The sequence below is a fragment of the Ischnura elegans genome, chromosome 7 (assembly GCF_921293095.1).
Source record: "Ischnura elegans chromosome 7, ioIscEleg1.1, whole genome shotgun sequence".
NCBI lineage: Eukaryota > Metazoa > Arthropoda > Insecta > Odonata > Coenagrionidae > Ischnura > Ischnura elegans.
The window spans coordinates 78,674,275-78,694,562 of NC_060252.1; the positions used below are offsets into that span (position 1 = coordinate 78,674,275).

The 20,288-nt window shown below is 37.8% G+C and overlaps 1 protein-coding gene across 1 annotated transcript in view; it reads right to left on the reverse strand.

Annotated features, from left to right (window-relative positions):
• Positions 1-18,930, reverse strand: part of LOC124162050 (phospholipase D1) — a 52,138-nt gene extending 33,208 nt beyond the window's left edge. The window contains exons 1-7 of the mRNA XM_046538389.1: positions 18,211-18,930; positions 17,928-18,127; positions 11,170-11,320; positions 9,967-10,306; positions 6,358-6,509; positions 2,678-2,875; positions 1,887-1,966 (exon numbers count right to left, since the gene is read on the reverse strand). Coding sequence (XP_046394345.1) covers positions 1,887-1,966; positions 2,678-2,875; positions 6,358-6,509; positions 9,967-10,306; positions 11,170-11,320; positions 17,928-18,084 — 1,078 coding nt within the window. The 5' untranslated portion in view covers positions 18,085-18,127; positions 18,211-18,930. The remainder of the gene's footprint in view (positions 1-1,886; positions 1,967-2,677; positions 2,876-6,357; positions 6,510-9,966; positions 10,307-11,169; positions 11,321-17,927; positions 18,128-18,210) is intronic.
• Positions 18,931-20,288: the final 1,358 nt, after the last annotated feature.

The window sequence follows — 20,288 nt, forward strand, 5'->3', positions numbered from 1 at the left end:
CAGTGGTACATAAGTAACAACAGCAGTTCTATTAAATTTTGGCTCATAAATACCAGAGGTGTTGATTTCTGTACGCAACCCAAACATTCAATCAGGAGTTATTTCTTCTAAACCTAAAGTCAGGTTACCTCATGGACTCGTTCAAATGAACGATAAGTGATAGATAGAGATCCGTGAATTTTGCGAGACACGATATCGCAAAATAACGCGAAATCGGTGAATAAAAACGAAATTTCGCGTTTTGTGCGATTTTAGGTGGATTAGCGAAAAAAATCACATCTAATGAGTCACAACCTATTAAAGCCTAAGCCTTCATTGTTTAACGCTGCCAACGTTCATTTGCTTTATCTCATTACGATTCCAAGGTCAATTGGCTCGTTTAGTCTCGCGCATAACGCACCCGCGTAATATCGCTCACTGTAGTGACTTCTGCGCCAGTATTTACCGTTAAATTTATCACAGCCTCTCTCTTCGATTCCCATGTATCAATCCTGAAATATTTAGAATGAGGCGCTTTCTCACCTGAAGAATTAGATATTATGAATTAAAAATGAGCGGAAGAAATTTAACGCGGCCGCGGAAGAGCGGAAATACAAGCTCACGCACCCGGGACGCGTCAATGCCGAGCAGTAATTCCGGTGACTCACCGCAACGCATTAGACAGCGTTATTGGATAACTTGTTGCAGGAAAACCTTGAGTGTGGGTCTAATGTAACAATTTCGTTGACTTAAACACGGCCGCTGGCTGGGACCGGGCCGCTGTTCACTGCATGGCCCACAGCGTAGCAGAGAGCCGTCTCGTCTGAAAGCAGCCTGAATTTCACGGCGTCATGACGTGAACGGCGACCGGCGAAAAGTCGTTTCGTCTGAAAGCGGCCTCAATGTAGCACTGCTTGTATATCACGCCGTAGACGGCGCACCGCCGGGCCGGATTGAAATGGGCGCCGTGGTGATCACGGCGGCCGTCAACGCCACCATGCCGTCAACTGCGCGATTTGATTCGTTTAAAGACATCCATAGACACGTGTGGTTATTTGAAAGCACGAAGCGCTAGCAGGAGAGGAAGGGAAGGAAGGAACAGAAAGGATAGGAGGAGAGGGGGTTCTCCTTATTAGCAGACGGATCATCAGATATTCGGCTCTCCAATGAGCTACAATGCAAAAAAAAAAATCATTTTAACATTGGCCAAATCTGATATCTATTTTTTCAAGTGAGAAAGCTTCTCATTCTAGATGTTTTGTTAAAGCACATCAGTAGGAATACACATAAACCGGCGAAAGAAAGAGGACCCGCTAAATGACAGCTATCATTTGAACACACAGTCACTTAGTCAAAGAAAACAAAGGAGGAGCTTGTTGCTGCTACTATAGAAATTTTAAAAGGCTTTATTTAGTGTTGAGAAACTTGACAATCCAAAAATTCTGGAATGGCTCTTATACACACACATAAGTAAACACATACGAGGTAGTGGGAATATGCCGTTTGCCGATCGTATTCACCAAGACTAAATACTTGAACCATCCACATACCTTGAACGAATATAAGTAGAACCATTTCTTTCATTTAGTTTTATCAGAAATTTTGAACAATCGAAATTGTGTTAACTGTTATGTAAAATGCTTAATATAAGTATAAGTATTCATGAAATGTGAACCATAAAATAATAAAATGCCTATAAATGTGGGAAATTGTAGCATTATACATAATAACACCGCCAAGATTTTCTATAACACCGAAATCACATGATTTTAAAACGAATTTTAGCAAAAAGTAAAACCACTTTCACGGACCTCTAGTGATAGATCAACTCCAATCTAATGACTGCCATACCCTGGAGCAAGCTACATTGTAATGATATTGGTAACTTGTGGATTAATATCACTTACTTGGACTGCTTGCCACTTCCTTAAGGTATGATGCCCACTCTTTTATCTTTCGTTTGGTCCAGTCCCTTATTATCAAGTTCCTGGGAAAAAAACGAACATTTAACACACAGTATAATTGAGTGAATATGAGAAAATATTTAAGGGCAACATATTAAAAGAAGAACTGCAATCATGTACGAGACTTACAAGTATAAAAATCTCACTTCCAAGCTCTGAATGAGGAGTAACATGCATAATAATTTATTGCATTTCAAAAGCATGAGCAAAAAAGGTCAGTTCACACTAATATTTCTGGCTGGGAAAATGAGAAAAATACCACGAGCAGTCAAAAATTTAAATTTGAGAACAAAAAAAAGACCACAGCCCAATATTTTAATGTCTAATACATACAACATACAATAAGGTTTATTGATTAACCATGGTCTTGTTTTGAATAAGGTCCCTCATACTATGAACCCTTTCAACCAAGTACCATGATAGGACTTTGATTGGATATAAATAAGGTAGAACACAACGTAAACACACAGTACATAACAGTATACGCCTCAAGGAGCATACATTTTTGGTAATTTCCAAATTTCTAATAGTTTTGATCCTGGATATCTCCCTGTCTAGTATAAATTATCATAGGATTTCAATATAAAAATGGATCCATGAATCTGTGTGTGAAGAGCATGCATGGCAGATGAGAAATCGTGCCCAAAAGCTCAACACATTAGGGCAGAATGGAGAAATAGAAAATAGTTAGTCTTTCCTGGGCATTATGTTAATAGAGAAAAAAACTCATTTACCTTGAAAGATTAGTTATCTGCAGAGCAGTAGGCATTCCAGCAGCATATATGCCAGTAGAGACTTCAAATCCTGAGTCAAGGAGCATTACGCACTTAACAACACCATCTGTTGGTCGAATATATCCCACACATGTATCCTTAACAAACATCCACCGCTGCCTCCATCCCCCACAGGTATGGTTTGTGAAGTGATGACACCTTAAACACAAAACAATATTACATATAACCTCACAACACAATTAATTTTGCTACAGGATTCATTGGGAGTTCATGAAAAATAAATATGTACACTAGGGTGGTCCTTATTTTTTTATTTTTCGAATTTCTTTTGGGACACCCCCTCATTTTATGCCAATTGGTGTAAAAACATATCATGTAAAATATTATTACAGTTGTATAACGGGAATATGTGCCGCATCACACTCAAAGTTGAGAAATTTTGGTATTTTCGGCTGTTTTTCGGATATGAATGGCAATAAGAAGGTGCTGGTATTTTTAAACTGATTTTCTATTGCAACTAAACATACGATGGAAATTTGGCATGCTGCTCCTAAAATATTTCCCAACTGTGAGCTGTGGTTCCCGAGATACGGCCCCAAGAGTGAGCGTGCCCCACCCTAGGCAGACATTTTTGGTGGCACGTGGGTAGCATATGCTCAACATTTGTTGATCATTCTCACACATCGTAAAACCATAAATTCTTTAGATAAACTTTAATATTCGCCAATATAACCTTTAATGCTATATTTATCGCTGCTTATGGCCAAAACGGGCTTTTATTTGGACTTAAGGATTTATTCTCCATAGGCTTTGAAATATTTAAAACAAAGGAACATTAGTGTCCGACGACTTCCCGATCTTCGTGTCAAAGACGCGTTATCCTTTATCCAGCAAATTATCCTTTTTTAGAAGCTGCTCTAATAAAGCGCATGCGCAACTCAGTCTCCCAATGTTGGTCGCAGTAGTATTGTAGTAGAATACTTGGGGCCGTATCACGGGAACCACTGCTCACAGTTGGAAAATGTTTTAGGAGCAGCATGCCAAATGTCCATCGTATGTTGAGTTACAATAGAAAATCAGTTGAAAATACCAGCGCCTTCTTATCGCCATTCATATCCGAAAAACAGCCGAAAATACCAAAATTTCTCAACTTTGAATGCAATGCGGCACGTTTTCCCATTATCCAATTGCAATAATATTTTACAGGATATGTTTTTGCACCAATTGGCATAAAATGAGGGTGCGTCCCAAAAGAAATTCGAAAAATAAGGACCACCCTAATGTACTCACTAATAAAATATAAATTTGATCATTGATAAAGTGAACATTAACATAGGTATAAATTAAATAAATGATAGTTGCAGGCTTTTTAAAGCACGTAAATAAAAACTAATGAAAATATAAATTCCACAAAGGAGTAACCATCTCCTCTTGAAATTATTAACAAAAAAGAGAAACTACTATAACACCATCTAAATTTTGGAATGAAAATTGCATTGGAGTGGAACCTTCGTGCAACATTTCCCAGTCAGAAAGGATTTTCTATAAAAATGAGTATCATATTTTTCATTAGTTTTAGTCCTAACATAAACTGTAAAACTTAAAAAATATTCATACAATGAAAGAGAGGTAGAAATCGAAGTTAACAGTAGCTTAATGCACTCTTTCCAAGTCCAATTTACACAGTACACATGTGAGTAAAAATGATTTAACCTAAACATTAACACTTTTCATAATGGAATTAGAGCACACTCAATTGCCTGTTTACCCAGTCCATATTTTGGCATTCATTAATTTGCTCAACTATGCCCATTGCTATTAGCCATTTCACATGGAGCAATTTCCCTCATTCAAGCATTTATACAAGAGGATATACATACACACTAATATGCCTTGTAAAATCTAGTAGAGCTGGGATACATTCCCAAAGAAACAAGAGAATTAATTAATTCTTAATCTTTAAAGATTCAACTCATAATTAATTCTTAAAATCTAAAAGCTCCAAATGTATTCCAAAATAAGAATACTTTGTGTTAATGCAAATGTTGGTTAGTCATATAAAAAACAGTTGAAACAAGCAACTTAAGATAACTATTTATCTGCATATCTAATTCATATTGAAGGCCAATGAAATTAATTTTTACCATATAAGTAAAAATGCGGTGCTTAGAGGATGAAAAATAAACTTTTTGAGGTACAAATAGAAAGTATTCACTAATAATTTCTAGTAACTATTAAATCAAAGATAAGAAAATCATGAATTTTTTTAAGAAATCATTTACCTCTGTACTCATGCAAAGAATAAGCTGTACAAAAATCTTGTTCTCAGCAAAAACTATTGATGTAGGATTGGTGGGCATGCTGAAAATAGGAATGTTAGAAAGAGATAATTTTTATGTTAAGTGATTAATTATTGAAGGGATTGGGGACTTGAAAAAATACATAATGAAAATACATATTAGTTCCAAAGCATTACAATCATTAAATTTTCTGGAAGAATATGCCAAAAATAGCTCAATCGTTACTAACAAGTCTCAAAAAATTAAAATATTGTGTCTGTTAATAAAGAATATTTTTTATGCAATCCCTCTTCAAAAGCATTTCTAATATTTCCGAGTAAGCCTTGTCATATTTTTAACAACACCAGTTCACATCTAGATGTTGAACACCGGGTTGAAAGCTGAGGTTGAAGTTGTGTATTCCTAACATCATCCATGCTATCATTTCCGCTTTCACACTAACTATGGCTAAAGGCTAAATATTTGACACATAATTTTACAAGTAAAGAAATATATACATATATAACGCATTTTAATAGCACAACGCTTTTAAATTATGCAAATTTTAAATATATGCTTGACAAATCTGAGTTTTCGATGCCCACTGGCTAACAGTAGAGCTATATGCTTTACCTTATCAGCAACATTTGCAGTCCAAATAGAAGGAGTAGGCGGGAGGATGAATGATTGCCATATGCTTTCTAATTAAAAATGACAAGTGAATGTTAGATCATCTACCTGAGGATAATCATTGAATGATCTAATTTCACAGGCAAAAATCTTCATACGATGTATCTTTCATTATGCACACTTCTAATGAGATTTTAAAAATCCTAGAGGAGGAAATGGACTGGTAGTAAATTATATAAAATCAGAAGAAACTAAGCGTGATGGAGTGGAATTTATCCATTTCGAAAGAAACACACTTAATTTTACACGATTATTAACTTTTATTCCGACCTAGGTTTTGATGTAACTACATCACCTTGTAACTTGATGATTTATCAACATTGAATCCTAAGTCGGAATTAAAGTTTATAATCATGGAAAATTGCAAGTGTTTCTTTCCATATGGTAGTTCATTGCTAATGTTATGAAAGGCAGTTAATTGCTCATGCTCTTCACAAAATTTTCTTCCACTGGAATTTTTCCAGCGGGGAATGTTTTTTTGACGAGCATGTGTGTTCGAGTGGCAGAGAGGAAAGCTATGAGGATGGCTACACAGAGAAGAGGAAATCTACCAAGAGATGTGCATATATTTTCCAATATTTACACACTGCATATATATACCAATTTATTTTCTATTTTTTGTAGTTATAATCATGTATTGTTCGCCCTATAATTATGTACATGTTGGGCGAACATTAAACATAATAAATAAATAAATAAATATATCCTCACTTTACGCATATATCCTGGTTCAGGAGGCCACAGAAGTTACATCCAGCCCTGCCGGGTTGTGTGCTGCCAGTTCTCTTCTGCACCATCCCTTCTCGCCCTTTCGAGCCTAGTCCATGCACGAATGATAGGTGGCTCACTTCCATGAAGCTCAACTGAGAGTAAAGGGAGAAGAACATGAAGGTTTTCCCAGGTGGTCACCATCAAAATTACCAGTAACATTTATGATGACCAGACATCCGGATTAATCTGGACATGTCTTCCCTTTTAGATGTTCGTCCAGAGTCCAGGCAGATTTTTTAATAATCGCAACATGTCCTCCTTTCTGGCAGTGGCGTAACCAGGCCAAAACCCCCCTCAGAAATATAAAAACAAAATTATTTTCCTTCATCAAAGGAAAACAAAATATTGAAAAATCATGAATTGACAAAATATTTCTTCAACAAATGAAGTTTTTTCGATTTAAATTTAAAGGACACCACAGATTATATAAATATAAAAAATGCCAAGAGAGGCCACAAAAAAACTTAAACACAAATAAAAGGACACTCACACGTAAGGATTCGAATTTTCGACCGTTTCCGTCTTCATCTGGAAGGAGACAAGTAGGGACTGAGGAGGAGGACAGAGGATGAGGAGATTAGGATAAGAAGGTGGTAGGGAGTGGGTGGGGAATGGGGCATAGGAAAGAGGAGAGGGCCATAAAGATTAGTGGGCCCTGTTAAGACCAGGCGGGTTGAAAGCTTGGTGTAGCCATATGCATGATTGTGCCAAAGTTTTTAATTCTAGTGGTGAGGCGGAGGGTGGGAGGGAGGCAAGTATTCCTATGTGGAAACAATCATCAAAATCTAAATTGTGGGAAAAGGTGTGGGTAGTGACAGGAAGCGAAGCAGATTGGGAAGTAGGATTGCAAGAAGCAAGGGAGGCCGAAAATGAAACATTGCAACAATCATTAAAAGGACGCTGATGAGTGGCTGCATGTTTTGCCACATGGAGGGATGCAAAGTGGCGATAAGTGCATGATGCCCTGCGGTTGTTGATTCTTAGGTTGAGGGGAGTTGAGGATTTACCAAAATAGAAAGAGGGGCAGTATTTACATTAAATCAGATATATTACATTCCTGGAAGTACAAGAGGCTGCAGGCCGGAAATCGATCCACGGACCTTCTGCTTTCCGGGCAGATGCTCAGACCACCAAGCTATCCAGGCTACTATTACCTCTGGTGTTTTCGGCAGGGGGGTTTAAGTAACCAATTCCCCCCAGATGTAGCCCAATGTGTTAGCCAAAAGATGGCTCTGGGCATAGGTCCAGCCACCAAGGAAGAATTGAACGCACACAGAAGAAGAAATGGAATTAAAGATTGCCATACTCACACAAACATTAAGATACACACAGCACATGCGTTTCGGGGGCACTCATACCAACAGGTCCCAATATATACATGCATAGTAAATCTGTTGATAGCCATTCAGAACTTCTCAAAATTTCCAAATATTTCTTCAAGTCACAATGCAAATGCAGAAAGGGCACTTTCTCTTATTTCATCTCAGTGGACTGATGAGAGAAAAAATTATACTGCCTCAGTAAAGGGACTCATTATAGCCGGTTATTATTTCAAACATTATTTTAGGGAATTTTATAGTTTTCAGTTAAAAATTCGAATAATGCTCGAAAAAATTAGATCTGCAGAAAAATATGTTAAAGGATAGTGCTAATAAATTTTTATTATTCTTAATTATGAAATTGTCGTTATGTTTCAAGTGTCCCACTTTTTCCCCCTTGTCCTCTTTTTTTTCATAAGCTGCTCTACTCTTTCTCATCTCTTAGCATCTGGTCACCCTACTCACATTCACACCACTCAAATTCACTAAAATATAAAAGATAATTCAGTAAGCGATGAGGAAGTGTAAAGAATGGAGGGAGAGTAGAGAAGTCTGCTGTTCATCCTAAGAATAAAATGGTGAAACTTCAAAGTTTAGAGGCGAGCTGAGTCAAATAAAAATTATGATACATAATTTATGATGATGAGAGTAAATTAAGGTAACTTCGTAAACATGGATAATTGAATGATAAATAGGATGACATTAACAAATAACTACACATTAAAACAAAATAAATTGACAAGAATAGTCACTAACTAATCATATTAAGACCTGGTATCACAGTACATTAACACGTACAAGCTAATGGTCGCGTTCAGCAGATACTCACCGGGATCAAGAGATCCCTCACCAGTGAGCGACCGGTTGTTGCGATCTGCTGAACGGTTGCTGAGCAGTGATTAGTCACGTGACCAAATAGCAGAAACATTCAAAATGCGAATAAGCGCTGGCAATTTTAATTGCAGGAGACGATGATACTGTGAACTATTTGTTCGGTTTAATTCAACGCGAGACGAGATTCTTTAAAAGAAATCCCTAGCCGTAAGCCTCAGAAGAAATAGGCCGCGGAATGAAAACTATTACAAAAGGATAGTCCCTCGTTTTCAGGACGATAGCTTACTTAGTCGATGACAAACCTGAAGCCAGTTTTACTTGTTTTTCTTCAGTATCCTGAATTTCATATGTCATTCCTCCGTACGCATATCTTTTTGCAACTATAGCACCAGAAGACGTGCTAGTACTGGGCGCAGCCATATTGATTCTTAACATGTTCCAACCAGTGATCGGTGATTTTCTCCGGTGGAAAAAATGGCGTCTGATCAGTAACACCGGTGACCTACCAGAGGGCGTTCAGCAGAAATTGTCTCACCGGTTCCGCAACTGTTGAGTCTGCTGAACGTGACCAATGTACGTTTGCGTGGATGATTTTGGTGGACTGGAACAGAACATGTACGAATGCATGAACCAAATAAGAACAGGTTCTATTTTCTGTGCATGCATTCACACAAATTGCATGGTTACACAGTGCATTATGGCGTTCATTTTCATGTTCATACATTCAGACAATAAGCCGCACGTGTTAATGTATCATGTTACCAGGCCTTTAGAGAAAATCTAGATTGAAATTTATTTCAAATCATGGCAAAAAATCTTTTGTACAATATCCACTATTCACAATATTCTTTCATTTAATTTTGTGTTCTGTTTCTTGAAAAAATCTTCATCCACTGGAAAAAATTCTTTAAACAAAAATAAAAATTTACTATCAAGATCCAAGCTCTTTGGAGCAAAACCTCCTGGGCATACTATGCTGCAGTGAGCAAAAATGTACACTGGAATTCAAAAGAGGGTGACAAAGTTTGTATTGGGCAACTTTGGAGAGAGAATATACCAAAGTGAGAATCCAATGAAAGAATATAAACCATGTTAAGGATATCAATGAAATATTAAAGGTATGTAAAATAAGTTTCTAGAATTAAAAAAAAGTCTTAGAGATGGGTGTTACATGGGTGATGCATGCAGGTAGCAGCCTTAATCCATAACAATTTTAAATTTGTTTCTTCCCAATTTTTCCAGAGAAAATGCATGAAGATATTCAATTTGATTCTGTCTTGAATAATAACGCTAATTAAGAAGCTGCTCTTAATATTCAGAGGCCCCAACAACAAGAATCTGCCATGCATGCATGCAAATAAAGAAATTATGATGATTCATGTTGCCATAAACTCACAGTTTCATAATGGTTTCGATAGAAGTTAATCCTCAACAGATTGCGCAGGTACTCCTCAAGCTGCTCGATACGGTGCTCAATTTGGTCATATGGAAGGAGGGCATCTGGCTTACTGGGAAACCGTGGTAGGGCACCACGGCTTGCACCTTTTTTCCCCTCACCTCCCACATCATTCATCTCCATACGGAAGCTAGTGCGTCGCTCTCGGTGGTTTTTTGTGGGGAATGGAACAGTAAGGCTGGCACGAAAAAGTCGCAGCTGGCGATGAAGGCTCTCAAAGTGCTTGTAGCGGCGACTGACAGTCCATTTAAAACCTCCATGTTGAAATTCAATTGTGTACCTGAAAAATAATTTCAAGTATAAATATGTAGAAAATAACCAATGAGTCGTCAAAAATTTATTTTTCTCATAATTTTACTTTGATTTAATGTACATATTTATTTGATTTTCCCAAGTCCCTACATTCCTTGAAGCTTACTCAGATGATGTTTTCAAGCTAGCGAGCTTACAGAAAAGGCCTAATTATAATGGCCATTCAACAATGAAGCATTTCAATCAAAAATGGAAGCATTAATGATTTTAACAACAATTTTGATTCTGGAAGTACAAAAAATTCTAAAAACTTACACTTGAAGAGCAAAGTTTAATATCCAAGAAAACTTGTTTAAAACATTTCATGGAAGAAGCTTCAAAGTCAGGAAGAAAGAACATTTAAGTGCTTACAAAAATAACAATGATGATAAAAGTAATTTTACTGAACACTTAATATGCAACTGCCATAGGAGCGATTTTAAAATGAATATTTTAAAATTATGCAAAGGCCACGGTGAATTGGAATCTAAAGAGCTGTTGGAAATTTTAAAAATTATTGAAAGTCAGGACAGCACTCAAAAAAATGAATGTTTTTACCCATCCTTTTCCCCTATTCTGGCGTCCGTTTTAAAATACATCTATTCTACCGTTAGGTAATTAGGTGACAATAATAAGCTAAATAGATCATAATTTATGCCTGCAGATGATGATAATTCATCGAAACCCGGGTCGCGTAATGTAAAAAAGCTGTGGTATAAGTAATAGTGTAATATCAAAGAAAACTAGTTTAAAACAGTTTATGTAAATAGGTCCTTGATGTCCCATACATAATAATCATTCAATATAAGTCCTGTGGACAAAATAAGCATAGTGTGTATCACTGTTACTCACAGATTAGGATTGAGGAGGTGGATAGTGACGTTTCTCTCAAAGTTGATTATTTTCACTTCTATTTCCTTGTTTGGGATGAATAGCTTTCTCTGTGGTGACTTAAATTTCACGGGTGGCTTGTGGATTGACTGAAAAGGGATGACAACAGTATCTGCAACAAAACAAATTACTATAATAGAAACATTTCTGGCAGGTTTGAATGATTAAACAAATACGTATAACAGGAGGTACGAATACAGGAATTAGGTTGGGAGCTGTAACAGACTAGGATACTATGAGCTGGGCTTACAAGGAAGGTCCCTCAAGTGTCACCTACAGATCTAATTCAATTTTTATCTAATCTAATTTTGCTAGGTGATAGGAATAGGATACCTACAAAGTGTTGCTGTTGTTTCAGCTGCCAACGCACAATACATTTCAAGATATTAGTAGTAGTAGTAATCTTGTTTAAAGAGTGCGTCGACATCTGAGGTCATTTTGCACCACACCATATCTTATGCAAAAAATTTTTTTAAATATTTTTAATCACCCCATAAATTTGAGAAAATTGCATATTCAAGGTGTTCTCAAAATGTAAACATAAAATATAAAATTTTTGCAAAGAAAATTTTTATCTAAACTTTGTGTAGAAGGCCAGTTACCTTCAAAAAATTTATTACCAGGCTAAGTCACTCAGGGTTGTCACAGAGCATGTCCCTTAATCCTCCAACAAGGTCCATTCTCTTTCGCCATACCCGATATAAATCACACTATCTTATCTAAACGCCTGTTTACACGATACATTAACACGTGCAAGTTAATGTCTGTTTGCATGAATGATTTTTGTGGACTGGAACATGTACTAATGCATGAACCAAATTAGAACAGGTTCTATTTTCAGTTCATGTATTCGCACAAGTTGAGTGGTTACGTGGTACATTTTCGTGTTCATTCTCACGTTCAAACATTTAAACATTAACTCATACTGGTTAATGTACCGTGCAAACAGGCCTTAAGATATTAGCGATGGAATGTAACAGGAAAACACCTAAATTTATGCAACCAATAGCAAAACAATACGCTATGAGTGCTCTTTCTCCAAGCAATTTAGAATAACGGTCTATTTATTGTGCTGCCGGTTGCATAAATTTAGGCATTTCCTTTTACGATCTGTTGCTAATATCTCGAAAAGTATTGTGTGTTGGTGGCTGAAACAAAAACAACATCTCATGGGTATCCTATCCCTATCAACTAGCAAAATTTGAAGGAGATCTGGAGGTTCCACCTGAGGGACTTTCCTTGCTAGATTGGTTGAGCAATTAAGAACAGATAGCTTTCAGAATGACAGAGAGAATGTCAAGTAAATAGAACTTCAATGCATTCCTACGGCCAAAAGAAGCGGTAAAACAAGAGAGTTATACGAGAGTTGTACCAAAAGTAAGGTTCCCAATGAGCTACAATGCTGAGCAAAGGTGCTACGCTACATCCCACAACATTGCCGTGTGCAGTGGTTCCCCAACTCTCGAGTCCGCCAGCCGGTGATTCACTGTGTCGCTCATTATTGGCTTAGCAACCGTCAACAATGAAAGTGATGATCCCCGTTCCTGCCAAGTGTGAGGATCGAGCAGTACTCCGATTTTTCCTTGCAAGGAAGTTACCGCCATTGGAGATTCATCAGCACCTGACTGAACTTTATGGTGAAGAGTACACGTCCTTTCAGCTCGTCCGCAAATGTTGCAGGGCTTTTGCCGAGGGTCGCACGGTTCACAATAAGTTCACAATAAAGAACGGAGTGGAAGACCGCCGGTTTTGGATTGTCCAGAAGATCAATAGTGAGCTGCTCAAAGATTGGAGGGTCACTGTCCGTGAACTTGTTGAACGCATTCCTGAAGCTTCCAACGGCACGAGTGAAAGAATTTTAACAGAAACGTTGGGTTATTGCAAGATGTGTGCTTGCTGGGTATGCTGACTGACGGACACATGCAGCAATGCCTTGACTGTGCTCGCAAATTTCTTCAACAATTTTAGGGGTGGAGGAGTTGTTGGTCTCTATCGTCACCGGAGATGAAGCATGGGTGTTTCATTATATCCACGAAACAAAACTCTTAGGCGGCAAACGCTTCAAGAGCAACAATGAAGTCCAAGCAGAGGTCGCACACTTCCTAAACAGGTTGGTGGGAGACTTCTTCAACTTAGGGATAAAAAAGCTGGACCACTGTCTTTAAAAGTGTGTCGAAAAAAATGGAGACTACATTGAAAAATAGGCAAAAGTATAAGCTTTTCAACAATGTGAAAATTAATATAAATAAACATAGTTTTGTATTTGTAAAAAATATGGGAACCTTACTTTTGGTACAACCCTTGTATTATGCAAAATGGACAAATATGGAACTTTGTTTTTTCCCTCTGGCAATGAAGAACTTAACACATTCAGCACGGAGCACGTCAATTGACTTGGTCTCGTCCAAGCCAAGATACGGAGCATGTCAATTGATGTGCTCTGCAGGTCGGGAGCCCTTTCTCCACCTCTGTACATGACTAATATATCCACTTTTGAGTCTTCCTATCCTGTGCATGGCGTTCAGCAAGCTTCCTTCTTTCGACCCGTGTGCGCTGTTTGTAAATAGCAGTATTTGAACGGAAGTTATGACGTGAAAACCTCTCCCTATTTTTCTTTCTTATTTTATCGGCCGATTCTGACGACTGTCATGAAAATCGGGCCCACATTGAATGTGTTAAATAAATGTTAGGTGACCAAGTAGTCTGATTGCTCCAACATGCGCCTTAAAATTTTCAACTTTTTTAAAGAAGCTAGTGTTCTAACACCTTCACCACAGGGCTAACCCTCTTAGTGCTATCCTTCTTCCTGGGGTACTGGCAAGAAATGATTTTTCATAAAATGTAGCAACTAGGAAAAAAAACAATACAAAGCTATTTTATTGCATATTCATATGCATTTTTTTATTATTGAGGTTTAACTGGTTCATATTGATAGAATACTTATACATTTAATGAAATAAAATACGTATATCAATGTAATAAGTTATAGCAAATTAAATAATGTACTACTTAAGAGCCGATATACATTGGCCCGCAGCACTAAAAGGGTTAAGGCATGTTGTGACAGAGAATGAAATGTAACATAATCGAATTTAACCATTTTGCAACTAACACTGTAAAAATATACTGCTGTATGTTTCTTGACCAGTGAGATAAATGCCAGAAATATCAGCCAGAGATTTTCCTATGCAAACGAACGAATAGGGTGGTTTCCTATTTTTATTTTATTGCCTAAATCAAAAGATTATTACTCCTGGAGTGTATATTTCACGCTTTTAGATTTTTAAATGACAATATCTATTTTTCCCGATTAAATGAAAAGTGAAAATTTTCAATCACGCGAAAACGCGACGGCTATGTATGAATGATGGGAATGTGGCGTCATTCTGGTTTCCACTGCAGCAAGTGAGGTGACCTTGGGGCGAGGCTTTGAGTGCTGATACGACGCAGGATGCTAGCAGGTTGCAGAGTACCCTGCTGGCTGGTAGAACTTGGCTTAAATAAGGATTATTAATACCTTATCAAACGAAGAAAACTTTCCGACCTTAGCCAGTTTTAATAGGTGATTATTAAGACATATTTCCCTGAGCTCTGTGCCTTATGCATGAATTGGTAATCTCAGACGATGTAAAACTACTATCTACTCGTATACAAACTAGGTCCCTGTGACGTCACGTGGAGTGGCATCGCATGGGCACCAATCTGGCCTTTTTTCAAATGAGGATAAAATTGACCATTAACATTCGTCTAAACTGGGTTTTCTAAAGCCAAACAATTTGTATACTATGAATACACTAACGGTGGATAACAAATCGCAATCAATGCCTTTGGTTTACTTCGATGAAGAAAGCTACCCTATTGCGGTATATATAGGGCACCTTGCTCTCCCCATTTTATGGTGGTCTTTTTTTTGGGACCCAACAAAGCATGAGTCAGGCCTTACCCTCGAAATCCGGAAACAGGTACTTGGAACCTAGGTATTAGGCATCATTGTTCATACGATTGTATATTCAGGCATTATGCAAACTAAATATCTGTTCCTTTCTGCAAAAATAGAAACTAATAATTGAATAGGGTGGTTTCCTTTTATTATTTTATTGCGTAAATCGAAAGATAATAACTCCTGGAGTACGTATTTCACGCTTTTATATTTTTAAATGACGATATCTATTTTTTGCAATTAAATGAAAAGTGAAAATTTTCAAGCGCGTGAAAATGCGACGGCTAAGTATGAATACCGGGAAAACTCCGTGTGACGTCGTTCTGGCTCCCGCTGCCGCAACTGAGGTGACCTTGGGGTGAGGCTTTGAGTGCTGATACGACGCAGGATGCTAGCAGGTAGCAGAGTACCCTGCTAGCTGGTAGCGCTTGGCTTAAATAAGGATTATTAATACCTTATCAAACGAAGAAAACTTTCCGACCTTAGCCAGTTTTAATAGGTGATTATTAAGACATATTACCCTGAGCTCTGTGCCTTATGCATGCATTGGTAATCTCAGACGATGTAAAACTCCTATCAACTCGTATACAAACTAGGTCCCTGTGACGTCACGTGGAGTGGCATCGCATCAGCGCCAATCTGGCCTTTTTTCAAATGAGGATAAAATTGACCATTGCCATTCGTCTAAACCGGTATTTCTAAAACCAAATAATTTGTATATTATGAATACACTGATGGTGGGTAACGCATTGCAATCAATGCCTTTAGTTTTCTTTGATGAGGCAAACTACCCTATTATATTCGTGCATGAATTACGACAATGTTTTTCTAGCAGGAGTTCTCATTGGTTTATTGACCTAAAGGGGGAGTAAAAAAAGGCAGAAAAAAAAACTTGAAAAAGCCAAGAATGCACTATGCATAACATATGCAAGTTCTTCTAAGAATTTTAGGAGGTGGTAGCACAATTGAGGAATTCATAGTGCTGCACCATTACCACCTTACTATGAATGTCCCAAGTGGAAGTGCACCTACAGTGAACTATCTCCTCCCTAATGACTTTTCTGAGTAGTCAAGTAAAAAATCAAAAGAATTACATCTGTATATGATTCAGATAAGGCATGTTTATGTACATCAGCAAATCACCTGACATGACACGCTCTTAGGTGTCATTCATCACTCTCTAGGACTGAAATAGCTACATGATGATGAAGCACAGAGCAAAAATTGACACTGCTGCATTTCCACTGACAATACAATGACTTGCCAGGATCTCAATTGGACATAAAACAGGTCACCTACCACCAACCTGAAACCAAGACAGCAAACAAAGAAAGGTGTCATAAACCTCCTAAACCCACTAAGTCCTGGATGCAGACATTTTGCAGGGAAATTTATACCAACTCTCTTTTGAGATGAATGAGACATTACCTTGGACTGTTTCCCTGAGTGTAAAACATTCCTTTCTTCATGAAGAAAATGGACTGTTGTCAGTACATCAAACAAAATATCATGGGGGTTATCACTGCTCGTAAATTAATGCATGACAGTAATTGCAGTACTGTTAATGGCAGTGCACTTGTTAGGTGTAGTAATCTTGTACTTGTGTAGTAATCTAGGCACTTGTAATCACTATTTCAAATATATGGTAGGCAAACAAGTAGTCTCCTACAGGCATAATTTCATAAATCATTAAAGTAATTGGTTCTTTTGTCAGCATTTTTTTCGTCCCTACTCCTGAGATTTGAATTGAAGCAGTCACCTGCATGCTTGTTCACATTGATATCAAAGTAAATTGAGGAATTTCTGTCAGGGCGATTTCAAAGGATTTCATGAGGTCATCACACACTGTTTTCACCACTATCCTTCTTTGATTACTTGTGGAAGACCATGGCCAATTTTGAGCCATTCTCAAGATGGTGGAGCTAGTTTGTCGAGAGTTGCAATTTTGAGAGGGAAATTCAAGGATGTAATTAAGTATTCATATGGCAGGGGTCTAAGTTTTCATCCAATTACAGGACTGTGAAGTCCTGTAATTGGATGCTACTACAACTAGACATTGATGTTCCTCGCTTAATGTCTCAATTAGACATCCCATTTCCAGATATCTCATAGTGGGAGATATAATAATTCTCGAGTATATTCTTGTTTTGTAAAACACTTCAGAGACAAATTTCCTATTTGTCGGTAACCCACAGCAGACTTGAAGAGAAGAGGCTTAAATGGAGGAAGTCATTGCATCTGACACAAGAATAACCACGTTTCACATAAGTGGAATGAAAGCAGTACAAGAGATGCATTCCATCCTTGTGGTAACTGAAAAGTATATTATAACAGTAGCAATCCATATGATTACTAATGAAGGTATGTATTTAGCCTATGTATCATCGTGAACTGGACGTTAGGTAAAATTATCGCCCAGCTTTCTATGACAAATCAAAATTACTTTGCGGAGGCTGTATTAGAATAACTGGAAACATAGCCATGAGGTTTCGATTCCGTACATGTACAACATTTTAATGAATTAAAGTTTATAAAATGATTGACGGCGATTCACTGGTGCTCAGTACTGAGCAATGCACCATATGCATGTCGCATGCACCAGGTCAAAAATCAGTTGCCTCGAAAGGCGGCAAAACATAAAAAAATACGATTTATAAAAGACTAAGAATGAACTTGCATGCTTAAGCAGAATATCGCAATGAATATGAGACTCAAAAATACTGACTGGCTGCAGGTCAACGCTTCCGCATACCAGTACTGAGATCGTGACATGAATTACCTGGCTCATCTGAATCCAATTTATCATCCAAGTGGACAATTTCATCGTTCACACCATCTAAATATGGAAACGCTAAGGACTCATCATAGTCGGAGTCAGGAGTAGTCGGCTCCTTCACCTCAGAGACACCACCATTGCCAATTGCGTTATCTGACATCTCGAACACGGGTCAAACACACAGCTCCCTGAACAGAAAACACCTAAAATAGCAAAAATAACATCTCATTAACCTTATGCGAAAAAAGATCCATGAAATATGAGTTCATTTGACCGACATACATACCACGGAGCACAGACCACAGATAAATATTTATAGCATTGAGAAGCTAAGTGTCAACACTTCAGAGATTGACCCATGCTATTAGCTGACGAATTCTTCTGATCATTACGTCAATCTAGCTCGAGAAGGGAGGAGTCGGCGAGTGTCACAGTTCATGCATGTAACGGGCACGTCCACCATACATGCCATAAGACCACGACGAGAACAAACCAACAAACGCTCAACCTATTTGGGGGCGGGGCACAACCAGTTTGTTTGGCTGGTTTCGTTACAGGAGAGCCACCAAAAGAGAACTATTTTGAACACAAGAATGCCGAAATCCCGGGACGCCTAGACGCGAACCACTGATTTTAAAACTTGTCCGACGGGAAAAAAAACTGAAGCACAAGCTGAGGGTATGTCTCGTAAACACATAAAACATTACATCGATTCCACAACGAGAGAAATTGCCGAAGAATGCAGACGCCGCACCGCTGGCTGAACTAATTACAAAAAATGACCTCCAGAGATCATCTAATAAAAATTTATCAATGGGTCGCAAGGGTAGACGAGGAAGTTGATCTGACGTTCTTTCCAGAATATGGAACTAAGTTCACATTTTGTCCGTCAGGCACACAAGCAGTGACGAGCACCACAAATACCGCATTTTTCAGTCGAATTCGTACTCGTAATATGCGTGAAAAGCTTATTCCAATCCAAACTGTATTTGAGCGAACTTGTGTTTACTTTCCGAAAATGCAGATGTCACTGGATAAATATATTTTTTTAATTTTGTGCATGAGCGTAATTGTACCTAGACATTGTTGAAATTTTGGCCGGTTTTTATTTAATTTCAAGTGATTTAATAAAAAATAAACTATCTTGGTTTTCTAGCTTCGTGGAAATTAACGCCACGGACTAAGTGCCCATGTAAAATTCGGCGTGTGCAGAATTGAAGTTCTTTTTTCTTCACTGCCCTCTGTTGTTCAATACCGAAAGCCTTTCCTGGCCTTTCCGGAAGATTTGATTGACGGAAACAATTACGTGCCGAGTTCAAGAGAACCCAGGTGTCCAACATACCATACGAAAAAACAATACATGAATAATCATTTGGAAGATAGATTACATTCAATCAAAGGAAGTGTTTTAAATTAAAATAGGTACTGTACTCTACTACGAAGAAAAATTTAATTGAGTACGTATTAAAAAAATTATTATTTACAAAAATCGAATCATTACAGCAAAGCAAGAGTAAAAAACTGGGAATGCCTGTGGCGTAACTTTTGGGGGGATGAGGGGATAAATCCCCCCCCCCCCCCCCCAAAGCCTTAGAGAAATAATTTTTTTAAACTATCGTGGAGTTTTGATATGTAATAACTACATCTGCTTAAAGTTACATTTTAAGCGCCAAAATTAAGTAAAATGTATTTCCAAGCATGACTTTTTTCAAAAACTTTCCCGGACCTCCCCTTGCCCGGGGGGGTCGCCCCTTGATGCCACCCCATCCCCCACAAACAGTGGCGCGGATTTTGTGGGATAAAACCCCCCCAGAGCTCAGAGAAATTTTAAAATTAATCTATTTTACTTAATTGGATTGATATTATTATTAGAATAATATAAGGACGATTAAAATATCCCTCAAAAAGCCGTAAAACTCACCATTTTGAACCATTTATCTTTAAAATTACGCAATTTATTAATCTCGTACCTACCGCATATCCTGGTGGGTGTACTATACCCCCACACACCCCGGTATTAGTAGCACCTTGAACACCCCCCAGCCTTAATTCCTAGCTGCGCCCCTGCCCCACAAAGCACATTCCTAGTTACGCCACTGGGGAATGCTACTGATCAAATTTTAGTCCTCTTAAATTAGAAGATATACTGGAGTAATTTAATCAAAAACTAACTGTCGACTATGGAAAGAGTCCAATATCGGAATATGAGAAGTTTCCAATCAATACAATTCTGAAATACCGCATCGACATGGCTATTCACCATTATAATTTTATCACGAAAAATACGAAGATTTGGCTTATTGAGCTTCTGACAATTCTGAAATACCGCATCGACATGGCTATTCACCATTATAATTTTATCAC